At 38.9% G+C, this 18,231-nt stretch overlaps 1 protein-coding gene across 7 annotated transcripts in view; it reads left to right on the top strand.

Annotated features, from left to right (window-relative positions):
• Window positions 1-7,273: 7,273 nt before the first annotated feature.
• ATG10 (autophagy related 10) overlaps window positions 7,274-18,231 on the top strand; it is a 228,416-nt gene continuing 217,458 nt past the window's right edge. For 5 of the 7 annotated variants that reach the window (XM_032404073.1, XM_032404067.1, XM_032404072.1 and 2 more), the window contains exon 1: window positions 7,297-7,548. In XM_032404073.1, the coding sequence (XP_032259964.1) occupies window positions 7,459-7,548 (90 nt within the window). In that variant the 5' untranslated portion in view covers window positions 7,297-7,458. The other 2 variants (XM_032404071.1, XM_032404070.1) reach the window with 2 other exon arrangements.

Below are 18,231 nucleotides of genomic sequence, written 5' to 3'. Positions count from 1 at the left end.
GAAGATTGAATGATGAAGGGACATTTTCCATGGTCAACACTGGGTTGCAGAGGGTAGGAAATTGTACATTTGGAATATCCCATTATCATCTTTTGCTGGCCATCACATTTTGGCTTTTCTCCCTTTGAAGTTGACCTCTATGCCTCCATTGTTACTCCCTTTACAGAACAACAGGATATAATTTCATCCAGATAACATTCTTTTCTTTGTGTCAAATATATATTCAGTAAAGTTAATATTGTAAATCATTTGCTCCCATCTAAAAATTGCAGACATCAATTTTAATTATTTTATTGGAGGTAGCATTCTTTAAGTTTATTATAAAAAGCAACACATTGATGATACATTATTTCTTCTAAATCTGAAATACCAAAAAAGTATGAAGAAGAAAAGCCATTCATAATCCCCTTACCTAGGGATAGGCATTGTTAATTTTTAGTTGTAACCTCTTATTATTTTTTTATAGGACCATAAATGAAGTCATACTTTAACATATTGTTTTGTATTTGGTCATCTTTCTATGTTAGAAAACACAGATTATTGATTATATTAATGATTGTATTATTCTATTAACCCCTATGTGTCAACCTCATAAATTTGAAAATGTGTATCTTTTTGTTTTTCACACCCTGCAAAGGTGCGATTATTACTATTCCATTTTATAGATAAATAGATCCTGAGGTTCAGAGAGGGTAAGTGACTGCTTGAAATCTACACATCAAGTAAGTGGCAGAAATAAAACTTGCTCAATGACTTCGTGATGCCAAATTGGTATCCTTTTCACAGTGTGCTTTCCATCTCTCTAATGAGATAATGCAGATGAAGGGGCGGAGCAAATGCACACTATTGTTATTTATTTTAAGAGGCAGCCTAAAGAGAGTCATTGCCGGGCGCCTGGGTGGCTCAGTTGGTTAAGCGACTGCCTTCGGCTCAGGTCATGATCCTGGAGTCCCTGGATCGAGTCCCGCATCGGGCTCCCTGCTCAGCAGGGAGCCTGCTTCTCCCTCTGACCCTCCCCCCTCTCATGTGCTCTCTCTCTCTCTCTCTCTCTCATTCTCTCTGTCTCAAATAAATAAATAAAATCTTTAAAAAAAAAAAAAAAAAAAGAGAGTCATTGCCTTGGGAGCAACTTCTGATTTGGTCTGGATCTAGGGCAGCTTCGTGAATTAAAATTGCACAAAGGCTTCCCAGGCTGCAGGCTGAACTTGTCTTAATGCAAAACATCATTATAACACACCAATATATCAATATGCAATTGAATCCTACAATCAGAATTAATTCCTGATCAGTAAACATAACCATAGAACATTAAAGGAAACAGGTCATTATTGAACCAGGACATTCAAGTCCTTGTGAGCAAAAAGGCAGACCCTATGTATGTACATTGATCTTGTGTCATTACCCTCCTGGTATTTTCTTTGCTGGGGGATGAGTGGAAAGTCTAGTAGGGGAGAACAATCTTGTGTAGTTCTAAGGAATCTAACCTGTGGCCTAGAAGGCACAGGGAGCTTGAGCCAAAAATTCTGAAGAATTTGAGATTCTGTAGTTACTTCTTTTTTCTCTACCTGTTGCTTTACAGATCAATGGATTCTGGATATAGGGTGCTGCGAGTATCCTGTATGACTTTTTTTCCCCACATAGTCCAAAGGTGAGGCACATTCTTTTACCAAAGATAGTTTGCTATTTATCTACTTCCTCATTTACTTTTTCTTGGGCCTCACACCATCTTGGTCAAGATTTTGGTTTGCCTGGGCAGCTGTCCTGTTATGCCTCCAAAGACTCTGGACTGCTTTTCCCTTTGAAGGTCCTCATTTCAGTGAGACTTGGGACTGAAAGTGTACAGTGAGAATTTATTCCTATTGGGTTCTTGGGTGCAAATTTCCAGGCCTCTATTGAAATATAATTTTTAGAGAAAGATAAAATCATGACTTTCATATAGATATAAAAATGAATATATGTTAAAGAATTCATTTTACTCATGTGAGATCAGGGAACCAGGCAAAATGGGACAGAACTGATTTTTCCATGGGTAAAATGGGGGAGTCAATTAAAATCCCTACCAGACAGGACAGGAGTTACATATATCTATCAATTACCTACAATTTACAAAGAGCAGCAAAATTACTTAAAGATAATGAACAAAGCTAGAATCTGATAACCCAGAAGGATATGCTATAGACATGCATAATTTTTTCTGTATACCCCCCCAAAATAAAAGAACAAAGGGCCCTCTTAACCAGTTTCAGTGGGAAAAACAAGCAACTTGAGTAATACCAGATCACTGCCATTGTGGTCCTTTTAGAACTCTGAATTCACCTGACAAATTTAAAACAAAAGTTTTGGTTCCTAAATGTCCTCAAGATGCTTGAAAGAAAAAAAATGTCCAAATGAGAATATTAGAAAACAAAGACAGACTAAATATCAAAATTCATTAAAATATTCCGACCTTTATTTAGACAATTCAAATTGGATTATTTCCTGAAATGTGTTATACCCTTCATAATACAAACTAGACCATCAAGGATAAGGTCTTCAAAATACAAGCACAGCTATCCAGTCCTATTGCTATACGTTGTTAGCTACAGCATCTTGCTGCTGAGATTTTATATTAACATTATCCTTTGCTGTCATTAAGACTTTTACAACTTTGGGGCGCCTGGGTGGCTCAGTCGGTTAAGCATCTGCCTTCAGCTCAGGTCATGATCCCAGGCTCCTGGGGTCGGGCTCCCTGTTCAGCGGGGAGCCTGCTTCTTCCTCTCCCTCTGCTGCTCCCCCTGCTTGGGCCTGAAGCCCAAATAAATAAATAAATAAATAAAATCTTAATTTATTCTCTGTCAAGTAAATAAATAAATAAAATCTTTAAAAAAAGGCTTTTACAACTAATTTTCAGTAACCTTCAGAAATTTTCTAAAATTTTTCTTAGGAAACAAGATAATTATATATAAATTGTCATTAGAAAAATGACAATTTTCCATTGCTATTTCCATACAAATACTTGAATCCATGAGTGTCATGCCACAGTCCCCAACTTTATATACTTTCAGTACATATGCCCACTACTAAAAATCAAATGAAACATATAGTAACTTAAGTTCAGCAATAAAAGTTTCTCTAAATTAGAATTATGAAATAAGACAAGCCCTAAGTTAAGGAATGTGATCAATATAGAATTATAGTCAAAGAACACAACTTGTATTTCCATACTGATCCCAAAATATATGTCTACTCCTAGTTATTTACCCAAGAGAAATGAAAATATATGTCCACAAAAATACTGAATGATTATTTTTTAGCAGCTTCATTTATAATAGCCAGAAGCTGAAAACAGCCTAACTGTCCTTCCCAGATGAATGGATATACAAACTGTGGTATACTCATGTAGTGGAATACTAATCAGTAATAAAAAGGAACTAATTACTGATAAATGCATCAATGAAACATGATGAGTAAAAGAAGCCAGACACATATGTACTGTATGTACTGTATGATATCATTTTCTAGGACTGGCAAAACTAGAGTGACTAATCTAGAGGAAATGAGTGGTTGCTGAGGGTCTGACGGTGGAGGAAGTGATTAACTGCAAGGGGGTAGTAGGTCACTTTTTGAGATGATAGACATGTTCTAGATTTTGATTGTAGTAATGGTTACATGGGTGTATCTGTTTGTCAAAATGTACTGAACTATAGACTTAAAACGGAAGCATTTTATTATATGTAAATTACCTTTAAAAAGTTTGAAGATAAAAATAAAACAAAAAACCAAAAAATATGTCTGTACTGCAGGTATACTAAAAGTAGCAAATAAGAAGTGGCATGATGGACAGTTTGAATCACCCTGCTGTGATTATTATTGAGTCCCTAAAACCCCATTCTTTGATATGGACTATTGATTTTTTTCAGTGTCATTAAAAAAATTAATAAACTTTATTTCTTAGAAAATTTTTGTTTACAGAAAATTGAGCAGATAATAGAGAATTCTCATGTATGCCATTCAGTTTCCCCTTTTATTTACATCTTGCCTTAGTGTGGTACATATGCTATAATTGATGAGCCAATATTGATAGATTGTTGTTAAGTCCATAGTTTATATTAGAATTCATTCTTTGCGTTGTATAGATTTATAGATTTTGACAAAGACATAATGTCATATATCCACCATTTCAGTATCAAAAATGATAGTTTGGTTGTCCTAAAAATGCTGTATGCTTTTTTATATTCCTTCCCCCAAACTCTGGCAACCACTGATCTTTTTACTGTCTCTATAGTTTTGCCAACTATAATTTTTTTCTCTCACTTTTTTAGGTAAGTGCTATGTACATACAAGTTTATGTTTCTTATCTCTGCCATCCAATCAGATTACCTCCCATAACTTTTTCTTTTATATGATTTATCTTTTCCTGAGGACTTCCTGGAGGGTGGTGGAAGAGATCTGCCTATTAAAAGCTGCAGCAGAGAGAGCTATTCCTTCCCAGTATACATTCTGCCCTTCTTCCTTTTAATAATAAAATAATCCCACTCTGTGAAGGTTTGACTGAGCTCTTGGCTATGATTGCATTTCCTACCTTCCTTGTATCTTGGTGTGGCCTGTGGGATATGAGCAGAAAGAAAATGTGCAAGTGATACAAATTGACAAGATTGAGAAAATAAGACATTTACCATGTAATTTTAAAGATTTTCATTTGGGGTTCCTGGGTGGCTTAGTCAGTTGGGCCTCTGCCTTCGGCTCAGGTCCTGGGATTCAGCCGCACAGCGGGCTCCCTGCTCAGCGAGGAGTCTGCTTCTCCCTCTCTCCCCGCTTGTGCTGCTCTCACTTGCTCTCTCTCTCTCTCAAATAAATAAATAAAAATCTTAAAAAAATAAAGATTTTTATTTATTTTTATTTTAGAGTGAGAGAGCATGTGAGCGGGAGGGGCAAAGGGTGAGGGAGAGAATCTTCAGGCAGACTCCCTGCTCAGCACGGAGCCTGACCTGACCTGGGGCTCGATCCCAGGATCCTGAGATCATGACCTGAGCCAAAACCAAGAGTCGAACGCTTAACTGACTAAGCCACCCAGGTGCCCCTGCCATGTAATTTTAGACTCGTGTCCCATTCTTGGACCACACTACCTAAAGGATATTGTGAATTAATATTATCCTTGTGACGGACAAACAGAAGCCTGTGAGGGTAAGTAAAGGAGCGGTCAAGGGAGCTAGAAGGAAAATCAGGGGACTGTGGTTTTATGGAAGCTAAGGAAGCAAGACTTTGTAGATGTGATCAACATGTCCAAACGAAACTGAGAAATCCAATGTAATAAGGAATGGGGATTTGATCATTAGTCTCAGTTTTCATGTCTATAAAATGGGTATCTTGTGTGGTTACCATATGGTTGACTAAACTAAACTAAGCTGGCTTATGGTGGGTTCTCAATAAATTTTAGCTTCCTTCTCTTTTTGTGATTAATCCATTGTTTTATTCAACAAATACTTATTACTGGTGACGAACTCTGCAAGAGGCTGGCTATGCAATGATGACAGACCCTGCCCTAAAAGCACTCTGTAGTGTTGTAGGGTGAACACATAAACAGGCCAGTACTATTCCTTGCCAAGAGTGATACGATGAAAGGAAGTACATGGAAGTTACCTGATTTATTTCGCTTTGTTTCTTTGGTTTTGGCAGGTGAATTACAAAACTTAAAAACATCTCAAAGTGCAAAAAAAAACCACCTTTTTTTTTGTTAACATGATATTGTTGATGCATGAACGTGTTTCTAGATTATTGAATACAATGCCAAGCAATGCATTCTTATTTTTGTATGTGAAAGTTCTGTTTTTTGAGTAACTGCTTAAAGTTGAAGGAAACACCCATCCACTAAAGTTCTCACTCAGAACTCATACTGCCCTGTACCAAAAAAAAGTCAGTGAATACTTTTAATTGGCAGCTATCTAATTCATTTATATCCACAGTTGCTCAAATATGTTAGGAAATTCATTTACTAGTAGTATCTTTTTTTTTTTTTTTAAGATTTTATTTATTTATTTGAGACAGAGAGCACAAGCTGGGAGGAGGATCAGAGGGAGAGGGAGAAGCAGACTCCCCACGGAGCAGGGAGCCTAAGGACAAGGACAATGCGGGGCTCAATCCCAGGACCCTGAGATCATAACCTGAGCTAAAGGCAGACACTTAACCAACTGAGCCTCCAATGCACCCCTAGCAGTATCTTTTTTTAAATTGAGTTTTATTTTACATTCAGTAAAATCTATCCTTTTTATGAGTTTTGGCAAACAAAACAACGGTGTAATCACTAACACAATGAAAGTATAGAACAGTTCCATTACCCCCCCAAATTTCCTCAAGCTCCTTTTTAGTCAACCCCTTTTCCTGGTCACCATTGATCAGTGTTCTGTCCCTTTTTAAGAACTTTTTATTTTGAAATAATTATAGACTCACAAGAAACTGCAAAAACAGTACTGAATCTCGTGTACCCATCACCTAGCTCTCTCCAATGGTGACAACTTACATAACTGTGGTACAAGATCATAACCATGCCCTGTAACGTTTGAAGGCAGGTTTTCCTTTCACTTCTTGCCTGTGTTTACTTTTTTTTCTTTTCACACAAATTTAATTCTGTTGTGTTAAAAGGAGCAGATGCTAGTTTTCCCTCAGATGTCTGCTGTTGCATTTTCAGTATTTCAGTTCCATCACCCCTGTTACTCCTACATCTTTCTGTGGTCGTTTCTTTATCCCACCGTCCTCCCTACCCTCATTTTAATTCTGCTGCTAGATTTTTTTTCTTTTTTTCTGAGCTTTGTGCCACAGATGGTACTATTGTAATTCTCGAATTGCTAACTTCTACCTCAGTCCTTACGTTTTAAAGGAGGGAGTCGTGTTTGTGCTTAATTGTTGCAGTGCTTACAACAGTTATACAGTGTATGTATGTTAGCCGGCTTGGCTCTCCAACCTCGGAGAAGGTTCTTGCTCTACCTTTTCTCCATTAGTCACTCATTTATTTCCCAGATATTTGGCTATTTGTTGGAAGAAAGGGTACAGCGACCGTTAAAAACGCCGGCATCCCCCTCTCCCAGGTTTCGGCTTGCCTGCCGCACCTCCCTAACAGGCCGCCTTTGTGGACGCAGAGAGCACAGCCCGCGTTCAGTTCCTGGGGCCAGTGAGATGAGGGGCGGTGCCTCGCTCTGTGGTCCCGGGCGGCAGGAAGGTCACGCCCCCTGGCCCGGGTCCTGCGCGCGCGGCCCGCGACGTCAGCCACCCGCGCGAGCCTGGCCCCATGGTGCGCGGGAGGTGCTGGTGCGCATGCTCCGACTCGGTCGCTGCGGTGGCGGTGGCTGCGGGAGGGCTGGCTCTCTCTTTTGGTGGGCCTCTTTGCGTGTTCGTTCCGCTCATCTACCATCGTCTCCGTGGCCCCTGGTAGCCCATCACACTCTCCTCCTTGGGGCCACTGGCTGGACGGCAGCTGGCAGAGCGATGGGCACCTCACCCCGATTCCCCTCCCCCTGCTCCGTTGCCCCGCCTGCGCTAGGCTGGGCGGCGGGGTCAGGGGCCGAGCGGAGCGGGGTGAGTATTCCCACAGCCTTTGCTGGCCCCTCTTCCCGGCTCTGCTTCCCTCACGATCCTCACCCCACTCCTGGGATGGTGAGGAAGGGCGGGTGCGGGTAGGCGGCAAATAGCCCAGCCCTGAACAAAAGACTGGGAATCGGGGCTCTCGCCAGTGAAATATAGGCCGTGTCCCGGCGGTCTTGGGGCGAGCTGATGGGGGGTGGGAGGTGGGGTCGCAGGGGGGAAGGAAGGTCCGCACCCAGTGTGACCGGCCCTCTTGGGCCACTACGGAGCGCTCACGCACAACGTGGGTAGTCCACTGCCCTGTGTTTAAAACCTGCGCAGGGATAGCAAGTCTTTGTCCGTGTAACCTTGAAACAAAGGGTATTAAATTGTCGGTGATTCCAGTGGCCAAGTCCCACTTAAGTTGAAGGGGTTTCAGATTCATTAAGAATCAGGAGGAATAAGTTAATATTTATAGCCAACAATTTTTCTTCTCCCAAATGACGTATCTACTCACAGTATGTGAAATATGAGTTGGGGGGGTAGTTAACTGATTTATAGAAACATTTATGATGGCAAAAATTATAAACATCTAGGAAAAGCAAAAGAATAGCTCAGAATGGAACCTTGTCTAAGAGGCCCACCTGAGGATGAATTAATTATCTAGGGGACTATGCTCTTGCCTGACATAGTATTGATTGGGGCCCAGGCCCAGCAGTTACTTTTGTGTGTGTGTAATGGAGATGCAAATTATTTCTGACTGGGAGAAAAAAACACTCCTGAAGATTGTGATTTTATTGCCCTATTTCCAAGATTTTTATAATTTTTACCATTCAGCTTGCTCCATCATGAATTCAGTAAATCTTTGCCACAGGCTCCCTTTGGGTGAATCATGTTTATAACTGAAAAAAATTACAGTTTAACAGTGGCCTCATTCTTGAGTGGCAAAAGCTTAAGTTTATACTTTTTAGAATTGGAAAACATAGGCCCTTTGTAGTACTTAGCAACATTAGAGGACCCCAAGTAGAATCCTTAACTTCTTGCTTCTGAAGAGTCAAATATGGACAAAAGGAAACATTTACAAAATGAAAATTTAATCAAAAAAGAAATGTTGAGCATTGAGAAATTCAAGTTAAGGTATTGTAATTACAAGGATTAAAAATCGTTACTGGTATTTTAATTGAAGTTAGTGGAAACAGTTTCTAGTTCTACACTGGATTCATTTGGATATAGACTATTACAAGATTATTTCTCTTTACCTTCTCCCTTTGCCACTTCTTTTCCCCCTTTCTTTAATAAAGCAGTGAGACACTGCTACATTGTGAGGCAATCAAGTTGGGCATAATGTTTTATGACAAATTATAAATTGATAGTAGTTCTTAATGCTTATAAATTTCTGAGAAAGATAAGCAACGCTTTAGGAAAAATATGTCAGGTAAAGTTTACATAAGTAGATTGTTTAAGTCTGGGTTTGATTTGATTATTAATATCTTTGAAGCCTAGAAATGTGTTTGGGACCCTGGAGGCAGTGTTTGAATCATAAACATAGTCAGGAACCATAACAACAACAAAGTGCCATAGAGATTATTTAGTGATTATGTGTTGAAAACAAATGTCTTCAGGGGCTCAGCAGACTGGGTATGAAACTATTGAAAAGTAGGGGAATGGAGAATAAACACTACCTGAAAGCATCCAGATTAGGGAGAGGTTGCTGAAAACTGCAAAACCAGAGGCACCTCTAAAGAATCTGGTACCTCAGGCCTTGAAGTGCTGATCTCATAGGCTTACAAAACCCAGGAAGAGTACTTTACTAATCTAAGATTAGCTTTGAGGTTAGGGTTATTTCATATCACTGTCATGTAATAGCCTTCAGAGAAAACTTTTAAAATCATCTCTACACTAGCTCAAGGACCTGCAAAGGTTTCTTACTGTCCACTGCTTTAAATGGAATTTCTTTAGAGTTTTAGGGTTATCAGTAAACTGCTTTCCTTCATCCAGCTTGCCCACCTCCCCATAGACTAAATTCTCAGCTTCTTGGTAGCCAAAGGAAAGAAGGAAGCACACCACTTCTCAGGAAAAACACAGCTTTCTTGGAAGTAAATATTTATTGAGTCAAATGCAGGTTGTGATCTCAGATTTCAAAGCGCTAAGAAACACCATGGTTAAGTTTTCTAGACTTTGTTAAGTTTTAACCTACTTTGTTTCTTAAAGGGAGCTCAACTGGCATTTGTATGGGGCTGTCTCATATATTGTAGGATGCTCATTGTATCTGGTCCCTGAGCATTAAATTGCACTGGCAAACTATAACTCCTCCTCTTTGTGACATCCCACTATGATCTCACTCATTTCCAGATAACTCCTTTGAGAATGATCCCTCCTAATGTTGGGAAACACTGGACCATATCTGCCTGTAGTTTACTACCCAATTTATGCTCAAGTGTTGCCATTTTATTTTTAAAACTTAGCATCAGGCCCTCTGTTGAGGAGCTCTTCCATCTTTTTGGCATGGCTTTGTCTCTACTTGGTAAGTCCTTATTCACATATAAGTTCTTAGAGAACTGAATTCAAGTCTTCCAGACTCCTTTTAGCGTCTTCTCTGATTTTCCTAGGAAATATTTGATATTCCTTCCTTTGAGGACACACAGAGCAAAGTTCTAGGATATTGTAGGTGCCAGGTGAATGAATGGAAGCTTGTGGAAATAAGAAGGTACATTAGTTTTTTTTTTTTTTTAAAGATTTTATTTATTTATTTGACAGAGAGAGACACAGCGAGAGAGGGAACACAAGCAGGGGGAGTGGGAGAGGGAGAAGCAGGCTCCCCGCAGAGCAGGGAGCCCGATGTGGGACTCGATCCCAGGACCCTGGGATCATGACCTGAGCCGAAGGCAGTCGCTTAACCGACTGAGCCACCCAGGCGCCCGGTACATTAGTTTTTAACAAAGACTTTGTAAGAAGAAAAGGGGAATGTCTCTTTCATTAAAAAATGTCCAACTACTATTTTTTTTTAATGGCACTTGGTAGTATATTTTAAAAATGCATCGCTCTATCATCTATTTTGAGAGTAGCACTGAGTCTGTAGCTTCTGATACAGTGCTGATTTTTTCTGAATCTTCTTTTTTGTTGAATAACTTCGGCCAGACTTACACACCATCAGTTCCTGGCTCTGGCCTAATTAGCATACATGCAAACGAGAGTTAGTTCAAGTCACACTCACTATTCAAAAGTAACAAGAGGGGCTCCAGGTGGCGCAGCTGGTAAGGTGTCCAACTCTTGGTTTTGGCTCAGGTCCTGATCTCAGGGTCCTGGGACTGAGCCCCGTGTCGGGCTCTGTGCTCAGCACGGAGTCTGCTTGAGATTCTCTCTCTCTCCGTCTGCCCCTCCTGCTGGTGCTTTCTGTCTGTCTGTTTGTCTCAAATAAATAAATCTTAAAAAGATACACAAAAAACCCAAAAGTAACAAGAGAGTTGGTGGATCAGTTTAAATCATCAGCAGTGGTGGAACAGTTTCCTTTATGTGCTTGCAGAGAAGTCTAGTTTTATATAAAAATATGATAATCTTATAAAAATAATGACACTGGTATCAGAAAGATAAGATGTCATATAAATCTGTTGTTTGGGTGGGAAAAGACCAATTGGTAAATAAGCTTGAAAGTTGAAGAAATGTACTATAGAGAGGTAGAGATATATAAAATAAATTCACTTAAAATTTTTAATTTTTCTTTTATTCATTACAACTTTTATGTAATGTTTATATGTGTGCCTAACTTTGCTGTAGGTGCTAAGATACAAACTTGTAAGTCAGAAATTCTCAGATGTTTAGACATTCCTCTGTCGACTTTTGGTGTTCCTGCGGTGGAGACTACCCCCAAATTTTTGTTCCTTTGTAGGTAAACTCTTTTATCTGCCTGCATCTTTGTTTTTTCTTTTTCTTTTTTAAATTACGTTATTCCACTGGCTACCTCTGGGCATAGTTGTTGTTGTTGTTTTTCCAACATTTTTCTCAGAAATAAAGTGAATCCTCTCAATTTAGAAGAGTAAATATGTTTGATCTTTTTTTTTTTCTCCCAGCTCAGGAATAATTTTTCAGTGGTATGTTTGCTTATGATTTCAGTTCAGAAATGCCAGTTATTTGTAGATTGGATTTGTATTTTTTGTCCTCCCTATCAATCAATATGCTTTGTTTTCATCTTGGTCCTTTTTCTTCTGTGTTTGGAGAGCATCTCACATGTATATGCTAAAATACTACTTAGATTTTTTCCAGCTTCTGTACTTATCTCTATTGCCTCTCATATAGAATTTAAATCTTTACTATTATTATATATTTGAATTCCCTTCCAGTTTTTTCTTATCCAATTTCTTTTTTACTCTCAGCTGTTGTTTCCCACCTCATCTCTTGCTTTTAGAGGCTGTGTTTTTCTTTTCCCTTCGTCTTTTTCAGTTGGGAACGTAAAGTAGATAATTTCCGAGTTTTTCTCCTGATTCCCCGTGTAAGCCCGCTATAGAAGCAAGCTTTCTCTCTTCCTCTATATGGCGGTGTTCTTCTTTGTTATGGTTGAAGAGCATGGTCTTGCTCCCACACTGTTACTGATGTTCTTGATTTTCTTACCTTGACAGAAGAGGGACGTATGTAGGGATGGTATTGTTCACTCTTGTCAGAGTGAGCAAGCTCTCTGCGTCACTCTCACTACCTCTAGGTGCTGAAGGACTCTTCATCTACATGTGAGGTAGGAGACTCTTTGGAAAGATACAACCAGATTTCTGAATGATAGATCTTTCTGTACTCAGAAGAGGTCTTCCTTGGCTATTGTTTAATTTTTCAGTCCTTTGTCTATAACAAGGGGAGTGTTTCTGTATGATTTGAAACGGTTTATGGTTTTTTGAGTTTTTGCAGGGAAAGAGGTAGTGGTGAGACTGTAATCTTCTGAGGGCTCATCCTGTTCCCATAGCCTCCTGTTGCTGACTTCACAGTGTAGTATGCATTGCTCCACTTGGCTTCACCTTTCCACTTCTGGCCATGAACATTTTATTATTGAGAGAGAACTGCCTTGAAAAAGAATTAGCAATGGGCTTGGAAGCCAGTAGTGGAGGGGGCACCTCAGGGTCTTTTTTTTTTTAAGGAAATATAGAATGGGCAGAGTGAGATGCCTCTTTATGCTCTTCCTAACTGGACCTCCTGCTGCAGAGGCTGCAACAAGCATCAAGCTACCAATTAACATTCTTCAGTTCCAGTCCAGGTATAATGTTGTTTCCCATTTAAACTTTATTTGGGATATATATTTCACTGGGAAGGGAAGGAGGGAGTGTTGAGCTTACTGGTTAGTTGCTGTCGAGACTGAGCCAAACTTTCTCCCTTTTGCTGCTTCCCTGTGCTATTTACTGGATTACTGGGTCTATCCGTGTTCTGCCTCATCCAGACTGTCAAATGCCTTGAAATCCAGGTCACTCACTAGCCCTATCAAAACAATCCATCTTTTTTCACAATTTCCTAGCATGATCCTTCCTCAAAAGTATGTCTGGTGCAAATTACAAATGTTTGTTTGGGGGACTTCAGAATCAGGTAATCTCTTTGGCCTGGGCCTTAGATTCCACATTTGAATTTGTACCCTGGCTTCTGCTTTGCTCTCTGAAATTTGAGGATCACTGCCCAAGGACCTTGCTAGGTAAGTGGTTATCTAAATGAATTCAAGCCAAATTCTCATAAAGGTATTGGGTTCAGTTTATCTCCCTAGCTAGTAATTGCATGTTTTTTTTGTTTTCTTAGGAAAGAGTCTAAACCTAAATTTATAATAATATGGAATTGTTACAGGGAGGGACACATGTAGAGGAAATTGCCTATTTTTATTAGTTGAAAATTATCTTTAATGTTTAAAGATATTCATAGTATATTCTGTGGTAAGCACATTTTTTGTAAGTGATCTTAAGTTCTGGGGAAATTTATATTTCTTTAAGTGTTTTAGTCTCACTATGATTCTGATATACATTGATTTATAGGTTCATCAAAAGAAGTGTCTCTGACCAAAAATAAAATAGAATAAAATTAAATAAACACAAAGAATCAGTTCCCCACACATTAGATTAAAAAGCACATAAAAAAGTGGAGAATGGTAGTGAAAAACATTGTTTTTAATTAAGAAAGATGCTTTGAACAATGATTATACACAGTATTAGAATTTACAGGGGCTGTTTTCTGAAAAGATAATTAGTAGCAGCAGAATAAGCTTCACACTGTCTAGTCTTAGGGCTAACCTCTAGTTTAGAAAGACTGCTTTCACTTGGTGGGGAGAAAAATTATTCTACCTTCCCATCTGTAGCTTCTGCTGAAGCAGTTAAAAGAAGGTTTTGATTGTTTGAGCTTAAAAAAAAAAAAATTAAATAGCTTTCCAGCAGGAGTAAAACTCAAGCAAAATAGATGCATTAACAACTTATATTTTATGGCATGAAAGAGCTTGAACTCATTTCTAACTTTTACTTGTAATAAGAAATGAGAGGTTCATTGTTTAGAATGAGATGAGAATTGGAATTAGTCTTTTTACTGAAAGTTCATTTGTGTTCTGTTGTCATCTCTAGTCTGAATTTGAGATAGCTTAAGTCTGGAAACGGAGGCAGGTCTAAGGGGTTTTACATTTGCAAAATAAATTCTTGCCATTTTTGATTAAACTGAAGTTGTGGTTTTTTCCAATTTTTTTTTTTTTTTTTTAAGTTTTTTTTTTTTTTTTTTTGAGAGAGAGAGAGAGTGCACAAGCATGGGGAGAAGCAGGCTTCCCGCGAAGCAGGGAGCCTGATGCCGGGCTCGATCCCAGGACCCTGGGGTCATGACCTGAGCTGAAGGCAGACTCTTAACCCACTGAGCCACCCAGGTGCCCCAAGTTATTTCCATTTTTGACCATAATTTCAGCCATCTCATAGTAGGAAATTCTAACATTCTAATTTCTGCCTCTACTAGTCTGTGAATTTGGTAGAGGACCAGAGAGTGTTATATATTGTATTATATATTGAAAAGTATGTATGAAAATGTTGATTGTATTATATTTTCATTTTTAATGAGTTGAAGTATTCTTACTTGAGCAAAGAGACAATAATGATTCAGTGATATTTTCATTATGGCATATTACGATGATTCAAATTGAGATGGATATCATTTTAATATAATATAGTTCCTAATTTTGTAATCAAGCCATGTTTATATTATTATATGTAACATCCTTCAGCAAAGCCCAGTGCTTAGATAATTTTAAAAGTATTCAACCAAATATTAATTAGTGCTTTGATGTGCTGTCATCTTGTTAGTGGCACAGTGCTGTTAATTAGAAAAACTATGGCTATTGAGTGAAATTTTATGTTTCGAATAACATTTTGAATAGTTCAGTAAACCTCAAGTAACAGGGGGCTTCGGGAATGGAATGTTTTTACTTTAGTTCAATTTTGTTGTTAAGTAAGGGTTTGTTTGGAATTTATAAAATATGCCAAAATGTATTAGTATTTTTTTATGAATTAAATTCAATTTTCATTTGATTTAGTATCTCTCAGTATATGTCAGGGTCATTGTATAGATGGAAAAACTAATTTTCTGACTGCTCCATTTTGGTCTTCCTAATCTACTTCTGTATCCTCCCCCTGAGTGATCAAATGTGTTCTGTTATCTATATAATGTTGATTTAGAATTAATATTTCCGGCCCAGATTTCTCTTTCTTTCTGAGTTCCAGATCCATCTCAAAATGCCTGCTAGATTCTCTTCACATGGGTATTCCAAAGGTATTTCAAACTCCAAAACAATATGATTTAATTAAGTCCATCTCACTCCCCAAACCTGTTCTTGCTCAGTGCACCACCACCTACAGCAAAGAGCAGGGAATCTTTCTTGTATCTTTTCTCTCACAGATCCCTCACCTACCAGGATCCACCAGTTGTAATGAGTATACTATCAAAATGTCTTTTGAATCCCTCCCCCTTCTACCCTACTTCCAGTCTTTGGCTCTGTTTGGAATCATTTTGTCTTTCCTGGATTATTGCAAGAGACTTTTAACAGGTGTTCATCTAGTCAGGTAAGACCTGTAGGCTCCAGTGGAAGCCAGAATGCAAATCTGATCCGTTTACTCCCACTCTCAAAACCCTTTTGAGCCCTCAGGCTAGCAGGCTCTCCTTTCTCATCAGCAGTGGTTCTTCCAGTACCCTTCCTCTACCTCTGTATTTCAGTCAAGCAAGTGTTCTTTGATTACCGGAGCTTCCCTTATACTCAGATTTTGTACATTCTATTCCTTTGCCTCTCTGCTTTGCTAAGTTAGCTTCTCTTCTTCCTTTTAGTATCTTCTTAGATGTCACTTTCTCAACTTGTGTCTGCACTGAAGCACCTTAACCACGATTCGGTGTGTAACCTGAGATCTCTTTCACGTACCTGAAACGTTTGATGACTGCCTCAGTAGAAGCCCCTGCATTTTATTGTCTCTTATATACTTAGAATTCCTGTACTTGGTGCTTTCTTTTCCCAAACCTGTTCTCCTACCCTCTCAGATTTTCCATTGTGATCTCAGGAGCACACATCCCTAGTAAACAGACTTATCTAAATCCTTAACCCATTATTGTCTTTACTACATTCTGTGGAATATGTTAAGTGTTCCCAGAAAAAGAATTTTATGGTCAAAAGAGTCAGGAAACCCTGAGTTAATAGTTTCCCCATCACAGTGTATATTGTGAATCTCTAGGGTGGGGGTGGTGAGTGGATATAGTGTGGATCAGTTTACACATCTCACATGGTGTTAACATCTTCACAGGTCAGTGCTTCCACTAACTAGTTTTATAGGAAATTTGGCTTTGAAACAAAAAACAACAAACAAAAACTGAAACTCTTTGAGTGGAAGCTGCTCCTTCCTCCACCCTACAAATTTTAGGGTATGAAGATTGCTGGTAGCCCCCACTTCCCCAGAGCAAATTTTAGGTCACTGCTTCTCTAGCCTCATGTAAATATCCCTGCTCCTTTGGGGATCCTTCAAAGATCTTTTGAGGAATTTTATATCCTATGAAATTCAACTCTACCAGATACAGCGAGCTAGGTTTTTTTTTTTTTCCTCACATATTCACTGGTAGTGTCACATATCCCTATTCACTCGTAGTGGCTGCTTTTAGCACCATCTTGAGAAGGAATCCAAGGCTGTGTTTTGGCTCATCAGGATCACTTGTATTAGTTTATTAGTGATTATTCTTGATGGATTTAGCATTATACACCATGTATCGCTTATCATCTCTGGGCTCTTCCATCTTCTACCATTTGTCCCTTGTCATTTACAAATCTCTCATTTGATCTTCCGTCTTCTTTAAAGAGCTCTCCACCCCCACCAACTCTCCAGATAATTCTAAGTGACTTCAGCATCCATGTGGAAAACGGCAAACATAAGCCTCATATTTTTCTAAACTTCCTGAGCTCCAGTGACCTTTATCTGTAAGTTACTTTATATACTTGCTGAGACCTCCTGAATTCTAAAGTCTCAATGTCTTCTGGTCTTCCTTTTCCCTCCTTTCACTATGGTTGTTCTTAGCCCTTTTTGGTACCTAATATTCTTTGATACTACCATGTTTTCCGAGCCCCTTCAACCTTCTCTTGGTATCTTTACTTTCCTACCTAATCTGGAACTCTGAACTATTCTCACTAGCATATTTTATTTCTTCTTCTACCTTTATCCTTCCACTGAATCAACCCAGCAAAACCTCAGCTTTGCATGTGTGCTCAGCGCAGCTCCCTCTTGGTTCCTGGGGAGCTGAGTATTGCTAATGGTAATCATAACAACCTTCCAGTCCAAACTCTTGCATGGCACATAAGTCTCCCTTTGAAAAGTTTATTACTCTTCAATCTTGTGCCTTTGAAACCGTACCTCAGGCATTCTGCTCCAATAGAGGGCAGACAAGTTTAACTTGCATGTGACTAAACTATATCTGCCTACACTTCCTGCACTATGTTTGTGAGATCAGACTTAGAGTTCTCTACACCCTAACTTGCCTTTGTTCATACCATCCTCCCTGCTTGGACCACTGTCCTAACCCTTGTGCTTTACCCACTGACAATCTGCGCTACAAAAACTCTTAATATTCCTTAAAGATTCATCTTCACGCCCACCCCACATGCCATCCTACTCTGTCCCCTCTTGGTAAGGGACTTAATCATTTGTATATACTTTAAACAGAAGTCCTGTTTTCCAATGCTGTCAGGATTGAGAGTTGAACAATTAATCGAAAAAGTTGGTTAAAGCTAGAGTTAAAAAAAATACATGCAGACATGAAACATTTTATTTCAACTTAGAACAGAAATACATTCATTTGTCAATTGTCTCATGTATGACCAAGGGATTTTCTTTGAGTATGTGTACTTGAATGGAATTCATTGTTACTTCACGAATATACTGAACCCAGAATGCATCCTCTAGATTTCCAGTTTGGGTTTAAAAGAAAGAACTCAAGCTATTTGTGTAGCAGTCTGCGCACGGAATCCTGGATTTGTATGGTTTTTTTTTCTCCACCAATCTTTTCAGTTGCATTGTCCATACCTACTTCAGTAATTGTTTTTCTTATGGAGACTTACCTTTTTTTTTTTTTTTTTTAAAGATTTTATTTATTTATTTGAGACAGAGAGAATGAGAGAGAGAGAGAGAGCACATGAGAGGGGGGAGGGTCAGAGGGAGAAGCAGGCTCCCTGCTCGGCAGGGAGTCTGC

Source organism: Phoca vitulina, unplaced genomic scaffold, assembly GCF_004348235.1.
Source record: "Phoca vitulina isolate PV1807 unplaced genomic scaffold, GSC_HSeal_1.0 scaffold6, whole genome shotgun sequence".
In the NCBI taxonomy this organism is placed as follows: domain Eukaryota; kingdom Metazoa; phylum Chordata; class Mammalia; order Carnivora; family Phocidae; genus Phoca; species Phoca vitulina.
The sequence above is the reverse complement of the archived record's forward strand: the minus strand, read 5'-3'. Positions and strand labels throughout refer to the sequence as shown.